Below are 8,357 nucleotides of genomic sequence, written 5' to 3'. Positions count from 1 at the left end.
AAATCAGCTGTTATTAAATTTCCGGTTACCAAATCTTTCACTTCCACTCGCCATCTTCCTCCTTCTTCCCCGCTTTTATTTTTTTTAACTGATTTAACGTGATGACGAAACTGAAAAAAAAAAAAAATTTATCCATTTTTAAATTTAAAATTCTCGAAGCGAATAAAAATTTCCGTTAGGATTTTAAAATGCTGCCCGACGCACGAACGACGGACATTTTTATAAAAAAAAACGTTCGTTGAACGTCCATCTTAAATTTTTTTTTACTAAAAAATTATAAATTTTTATAAACGTTCGACGGCAATAATAATAATAATAATAATAATAATAATAATAATAATAATAAAACCAAGCAATAAATAAATAAAAAAATTTATTACGACGATTTATTATTATCATTATTATCATTAATTAACATTTTCAAAATGTTGTAAAAACGTTTAAAAAATTTTCTTTTTTTAAAACGTTCATCGTTTGAACTTTTTCATCAAAGGTAATTTTTATTTCGTAATTTTTTTTTTACGTAATAATAATAATAATTATTATTATTTATTACTTTTTTTTAAATATAAAAATAAACTTTGAACCGTGACCGATGGAGTGTTTAATTCCTCTATGGAAAATTAATTAATTAATAATTTTTTTTTTTTTTATATATAAATACTAAACGCGTAATATCAATTTTTTTTTTTTTTTGAGTTACGTAAGACATTTTAATGTTTCGTTATTAGCATAAAAGATGGTAATAAATAATTTTTTTTTTTTTTAAACGGCAAATTCACATGCGGAATGAATAAAACAAACAAACAAACAAACAAACAAACCTTTATGAATTCGTTGAGTCCAAAATGTTGTGAAAATTTTTTTAAAAATTCTAATATGTTCGATGCTGGTAAATATGATCTTTTGGTCGAATGAATGATTGGAAAATCTGGATAACCCATAACTTCTTTTGGTAAATTCGTTCTGAAAATTTAAAAAATTATACGTTAAAATTATTATTATTATTGTTGTAAAAAAATTTTCCTTGTGACTTCAAAAAAGAAAAACCAATTAGGGAGTAATTAGCCATAATTTTTTTTTTTACGCTACATACGAATCGTAATACGATTATTATTATTATTATTATTATTTCATTTTTAAACACGACAAGGCTCTTATTTGTCGGAATGTTTTTAAGAATTTATTCCAGGTTTCTACCTGATTCCTTAGGGATAAATGCTCAAAGATCAATGATACTATCTGTAAAATTTTCCGAAGAATGTGGGCCGTCCCACGTACTGCGATTTCCTGGATGGTTTTTCCTCCTTTTAAATTCTTCAAAATTTTCTTTAAATTTCTTTTTTATTGAATGTGGCATCATAGCAAGGCTCCCAGTGCTGCTGCCACGATGAAAGGAATCGTTTCTGTCTTTACTTTCCCCTCATCCTGGGTATTTCAGCCTTTTGTCTTCTTCTTTGGCTGCCTGGTGTTTTTTTCCGCCGGCACGGATACTTCAATCAGCTTATACCATTTTATCCCTCAGGATGATATCCGGTTTGTTGGCTGGTACAGTTCCGTCGGTGTGGATTTGTGTTGGTCATATAGAACCGTCCATGTACCTGCTGTCGTAAGCGTCACGGTTGTACCATTTCTTAGCTAATCCATCCAATCCATATTCTCGACAGGTATTTCAATGGTTACTATATTATTATTATTATCTCGGGTAAACTCACGCGTTTACGTTGTTTTAAACGTAATTATTTATTTAAAAAAAAATTTATTAGCTTTATTTAAACGTAAGTGAAAGTTGTTTAAGGAAAAAAAAAAAAGAAAAATTTTTTTTTTTTACATTTGACATTAAAACTTTATGAAAATTTTAAACTTGTTATCATTTGATAAGGATTTCGGACTCCTGTTTACCAAATGGCCACCAAAATTACGCCCATTTTTTCGTTATCAATATTTAAAATTAGATTTTGTGCGATATTCGTGTTCAAGGTTCACGCGTTTTTAGTACTTATTTATTTATTTACTTAATGCTTAGATCATACACTTAAAATTCTATTATTATCATTATTATTTTCATTGATTTGTAAATTATTAAATACTCCGCACGATGACAAAAGGAAATGATTACATAAAATGATTACTATTATTATTGTTGTTGTTATTGCATTTTTATAAAATTAGTACGGACGTGGGTTGGCACATGAAAATTAATAATAATAATAATAATAAAAAACATGTTAAATTACGATTTTTAATTACGATTCTTTACTACTTTTTTTCCGTTTCATACGTCATTCGTCGTTATTAAAATTAATAAATAAATAAATAAAAAATGTCAACGCATTGAAATTTTCACGACATGTGGTCGAAGAGTGAAAATTTTGTTTTTTTTTTTTGTTACACAGGCACGCACTTCCTGAAAGTTATTTTCCATATACCTTCCGTGGCCGTCCTTGGTCGGGGTATAAAAGGTTAAAAGTTTTTTTTTTTTTTTTATATAAAAACTAGTTAAGCGTTATATAAAAAAAAAAAATATCGAAAAAATTACCAATAAGTTTTTTTTTTTTTTATTTTAAAAATATATAATCATTTCAAATAATAAAAATTATTTTTAAGAGAAAAAAAAAAGATAATTTTATAATTAAAATTAAATTTTCTTTTCTTTTGTAATTAATATGGCGGAGTTGAGTAGTAGTAACCGTAACATCATTTCAAAAAAAAATTTTATATTTATAATTACCTTAAATTTTTATACATGCTGGTATGAATGGGTAATCCGTATTCATCATTTCCGGTTCGTTCATCGTAAACCCATGTTCCACCCACTGAATTCGTTTGTTCATAAACGATAAAAGAAAAAATTGAATTTTCTTTCAAACGTCTACAAACAAAAAATCGTTATAATCATCATCATCATCATCTTTATGTAATCGACGACATAAAAAAAAAAAAAAAAAAAAATTAACGTACCTGGCAGAAGCCAAACCTGCAGCTCCAGCACCGATAACAGCAACCTTAATGACCATCACTATATCTTCTTCTCTTTCTAACCAATCTCACTGAAAATTTTATCAATGTACATCTTTAAATACTTTATTATTTATATTTGACCTCGTCCTAGTCTTTGATACGACTAAAGGGAATCGTTAAAAATCTTGTTCTTCTTTTTTGAAGCGAATGTTGTTTTTTTAAATAACATTTTCAGTTATTATTTAAATAATAATAATAATAATAATTAATTTTTTTAATGTTAAAACAATAAGTGATAAAAGTGAAGTAAGTAAATAAACATTTAAGACATTTAAATTGAATTTTAAAATTTAAAGAACCAAACAATTATTTGTTTTCTGTTTTTTGTAAATTTTCAAATACTTTTTTTTTAGTTAATGAGCTATTATTATTATTATTATTACTATTATCATCACATTGTTATTTTTAAAAATTTGAAAAAATTTCTTTGTACAAAGATTTTTAATTAATTTTGTCAAATCGTCATCGTCGTCGTTTTTTCCAAATCCATTTAAATCAATTTTTGATTATTTAAAAAAAAGAAAAATAAAATTATATGTTTTACTCATGTTTAACTTATGTATTCATGTACTTTTTTAAAATGTCTCTCGTTGAAAAAGAAAAAAAAGAAATTTTCATTTGATTACTTGTGAATCTTGAAAAAATTGTAAATTTTTTTATAAAAAAAAATATAATATATATACTTTCTCTTTTAATTATATTATTTTAATACATAATAATAATAATAATAATAATAATAATAATAATAATAATTGAAGAAGAAAAAAAAAAGAACTATGAAATCGACGTTATTTTGTTTCTTTTCATCATTCCAGGAGGAGTCAACCTTCAAACATGTTAATAGATTTACAAGGTCATTACCATCGGTTTCTATATATATCGAGGAATCGGATGTATACGTAAAAAACACAAAGAAAAATAGTAATTATTATTATTATTATTATTATTATTATTATCATTAGGCACAAACAAATCGAAATGCTTTTATCTTTGTTGTTTTTCCAATGTATAAAGATTTCTAGTATTTTTTTTTTTTGTAATTTATTTAAAAATAAAATTTAACTCGTTTATGGATATCAAATTTATATATTATTAATTTAAAAATTATTATTATTATTATTATTATTATTATTATTCTCGTCTGAGAATATATGAAAAACCGTTAAAAAAAAAAAGTTCATCAATCTTTGATTGAAATAAAAAATTTTTTGTTTTTGGTTTTTTTAATTAAAATTTTTTTAATCGCAAATAGGAAATGAAAATTGTTTGCTGTGTAAATACGTTTTATCAAGTCCGTTTTGCCAAATAATAATAATAATAATAATAATAATAGCTTTAAGGTATGTTTTTTTTTTTTTTTTTATTATTTGTCCTTGTTAATGAATTGCATAATTAACACGTAGTTAAATAGCTTTCAACTTTTTAAGTCTTAGTCATAATAAAAAAAAAAAAAAAAAAAAAAAACCATTGCCACTTTTTTTTTTAAGAAAAAAATTATTATTATTATTTTAAAACGTTTCGAAAATTAAAAAAAGAAAATTTTTTATTGTGTGACGTAACGACGTGAAAATATAATGAAAAATTTTTATAAAATTTCCATCTCATATTAAAAATTATTTCGTCAAAAGTTTTTTTTTCATTTTTATTTTTGCAACGTAAAATTAACCGTATATAGACATTTTATTAATGCGTAAATGTGCGTGTGTGCGTGTGCGTGTGCGTGTTTTTTATGAAAAAATAAAACGAAATTATTTTAACATTAAATAATTTATTTAATGTGTAATATTTAATAATATTAAAATTTTTTTTTTTTTAATTCTAAAAGAAAAAGTCTTTATGAAATTTTTATAATAATAATAATAATAATAATAATAATAAACATTCGTTTTCATTTTAAAAACTTAATTTGGTTTACTTACAGTCTGAAAAAGTCTTTAATAATAATAATAATAAAAAATATCGAGTCTTTTAATAAAAAAAAAAAAAAAAAACAAAAACATTCGTTCCATAAGTTTATTTAAAAAATGGAGTTTTATGTTGGCACAGCAGCAGTACTTTGAAATTTTCCTCTATTAAAAAATCCTAAATTTAATAATGTTTCCGTCGTTCTCCGTATCAATTCTTTTTTATGTTTCCATATAGTCGAATCGATAACACTGTTTTGTCTAAATTCCATACAAGTTTTTTTAAGAGTTCTAACACAATCCGCACGGTAATGTTGCAATTGTGCATCTTCTGTTTCCACGGCATACGTCGTGCAACTCTGACCCAGGCAAGCCAATGGAAAGTGATTGTGAAGAGTTAAAGCCCTTTCCGGGTTGTGAAAACATTTCACGTATTGATTAGGTTTAGTATAATTCACGGCTCTGTAAACGTGTTGCAACATGTGCATGTACCTGGGTATGTCTTTAAACCAACCGTGAGCGTGACTTAAATCGTCCAAAAAATAAACATTTCTAAAATTATAACTAGCCCGTGTTTCATTTTTTATTTTAAGTGCTTTTGGTAAGACACTTTCATTAATCACTCAATTTTTACTTTTAATCGGCATTATAACTTCGTCAATGTCTAACAATGCCACATATTCGTACGTGTATAAATTCTTATACAAACAATCGTTATAAGGTATCAATTCGTTTTGCCTTTTATAATTAACTCTTTTAGTTAAATAAAGATGTTGAAAACCAGGTAAATTCGGTTGTCCACCGGGTAGTGTTAACGGTGTCACGCTTACTTTTCCTTTGGCTTCGTAATAATTTAAAACTTTGCTAATGTTCGGATGTACCTGCGCGAACCAAATAAAGAAATTAAATTTTTTTTTTTGTAATTAAAAGAAAGAGGAGGAGGAGTTGCTGCTTCTATATAATGAGGTGTTAAAAATTATTTCTCACCTGAAGTTGGTAGAAGAACACTTTATCGGCTCCTAAAATGTGAAGAAGTTCTATCCATTCGACCAATCTCACGGATAGGTCTTCGTGAAGGAAATCTAATCCTTTGACGCAAACAGCAAATTCTTTTTTACGTCCATTTGCGGAATGATTATATATTACCCTGATGTTATTCGTTGCGTTGTTACAGGGTTTTTCGACTAAAGAAACGCTTGCTGGTACCTATTTTAAAAAAAGAAAAAGAAATGTAATTTTTTTAATAAACAAATATTCAATGATGGATGATGTACTCGAATTGTTGAACTCTTTTAAAAAAAAAAAAAAGATTAATTACGCGCGCGAAAAAAAGTAGAGCTAACGGAATATAATTTTTACCAATAAGATTGAATAAGATATCGATATATTATTTATTATTTATATTATTTTATTTACAAACAAAAAAAAAATTTTCGTGGGAGAGGTATTGACCGACCTAACTAAAATAGAGAGAGAGAGAGTTGTGTGTACCTTCTTTGTAGTAATTTATGACGGTGACTTACTCAAATAAAAATCCCTCATGATTTTGTGTTTATAGAGCATTAGGAAAATGATTGTCATTGTTTGCAACTTATAAAAAAAAAAGTGAATCTAATAATACGGAATGACTTTTAAGAAGTGTGAAACCTTATTAACAACAACAATTCGAGGCTCAACAATAACCGTCATGCGCGTATCATGTTTCTAAATAATGATAATTGAAATTTATTTATTAAATCGTCACAAAAACAACAACCAAACATGTTGTTGGGTGCGGGTTACGACCCAATAATATTTTTTTATTAAAAAAACTATCATACGAATTTTGATTTTAATATTATTATTATTATTGTCATTTACAAAGATTTAACATGAGATGATTATTTTGTCCGTGACATGTTTTTTTTCCTTTCTTCTTCTTGTCTCTCTCTCTTTCTTTCGCATACGAAACCACAATTTTTTTAATATAAAAATTGCTAAATCATTAAAACCAAAAGTCACGGTAATCTTCACAAACAACTCATATCTTCATAAAAAAAAAAAAAAAATTATAACCGTAAAGAGGTATAATAATAAATAAACGTACTTTTCCCTTATGTTTAGAAGGTATTTGACAAGCTATCAAATAGGGTTGATAAATTCCTTGTTTGTAATTTCCCCATTTTTTATACCATATGTATTTGTACTCCAAAGTTTTTACAAAAACCGGTTCTTTTTCATTTTCAAACCAAAATTGACAGTAGGTTTTAACAGTAGGTTCTATTCTATTAATCATACCGAGTATTCGAACTGCGGGTCCTATCCTGCTAAATCTTCGTACGTCATAATAAGCACCGTACAACTGGAAAAATAAAAATAAAAAAAATCGTTTTAATAAATGACTCAAGTCATTAGCCATTTTTTTTTTTTTTAATTCGACCTTGGCTTTTAAAACTTCACACAAAGCTTTGCAAAATAACAATGTTATTGAAGTACTATTCTCTATTATCTATATAGAAAAAAGATAATGACAAGTATTAAAAAGATGGAATTATTATAAAGACGTACCTGAAAAGTACCATTTGACGTTACCAAAGTTTGCCAATAAATATTATTAAATTCTAATTCGTATATGCTGGGAAATCTTGCGCACGATTCGTTTTTATAAAATTTCGGTTGATTTTTATTCTTGTTCCAATAAACAATCGGTAAGCTAGGTAATGTTTTGTCAATCTAAAATAAAAAATCAATAAATCAATAAATCGATAATTCCTTCTTCTTATTAAACTAACAGTTTTTTTTTTAATTAGCAAACCGAAATGAGTAGAGTACCTTAAAAAAAAAAAAAATTTTAATTCGCATATACGTCATACACATTGTTTTATTCGTTTTTTTTTTTTTCATGTCCGTTTCAACACAATGGTATATAAAAAAAAATTAATAATGATAATAATAATAATAATAATGATAAAAAGGAAATTGAGGAAGTATTAAAATTAAATTCAAGGTAAGTTCAAATTGTGAAAGAAAAAAAAACAAGTATTCAAATTTTGTTTCCCCTCCAGTCCAGGTTGTTTATAATATTATTATTATTATTATTAATAACAAAATGAAAACCGGAAACGATGAAAAAACATTTTGGGAAAATAGTATTTAAATTTGAAAAAAAAAAAGAAAAATAGTACACTTACTCTATTAATAATTTTATCATCGGTTTTTTCAGGAAACCTATCAATATCCGGTTCTAAATTTAAAAAATCATCAAAATTATTTTCATTATTATTATCATTATGGTTAGATGATGATTGTTGAGTCATAAATGAAAAATGACTTCCCATTCTAGATGAGATAACTTTAAAATTCGTTGATTCTGGTAATTTTATTAATGATTTAACTTGATTTCCTCCAAGGTGAAAAAAACCAATCAATGTTATTGCCCAAATGATAAGGACA

At 25.6% G+C, this 8,357-nt stretch overlaps 1 protein-coding gene across 1 annotated transcript; it reads right to left on the bottom strand.

Annotated features, from left to right (window-relative positions):
• Positions 1–5,053: 5,053 nt before the first annotated feature.
• Positions 5,054–8,242, bottom strand: Phum_PHUM310240 (uncharacterized protein; the record flags this gene model as incomplete). The annotated part of the gene is made up of 6 exons (XM_002427280.1): positions 5,054–5,520; positions 5,560–5,806; positions 5,913–6,124; positions 7,008–7,266; positions 7,473–7,637; positions 8,096–8,242. The coding sequence occupies 6 exons, from the start codon at positions 8,240–8,242 to the stop codon at positions 5,054–5,056; spliced, it is 1,497 nt and encodes a 498-aa protein (XP_002427325.1).
• Positions 8,243–8,357: the final 115 nt, after the last annotated feature.

Source organism: Pediculus humanus, genomic scaffold, assembly GCF_000006295.1.
Source record: "Pediculus humanus corporis 1103172107713 genomic scaffold, whole genome shotgun sequence".
NCBI lineage: Eukaryota > Metazoa > Arthropoda > Insecta > Psocodea > Pediculidae > Pediculus > Pediculus humanus.
Note: the sequence above shows the minus strand (reverse complement) of the source record. Positions and strands in the feature narration are given on the sequence as shown.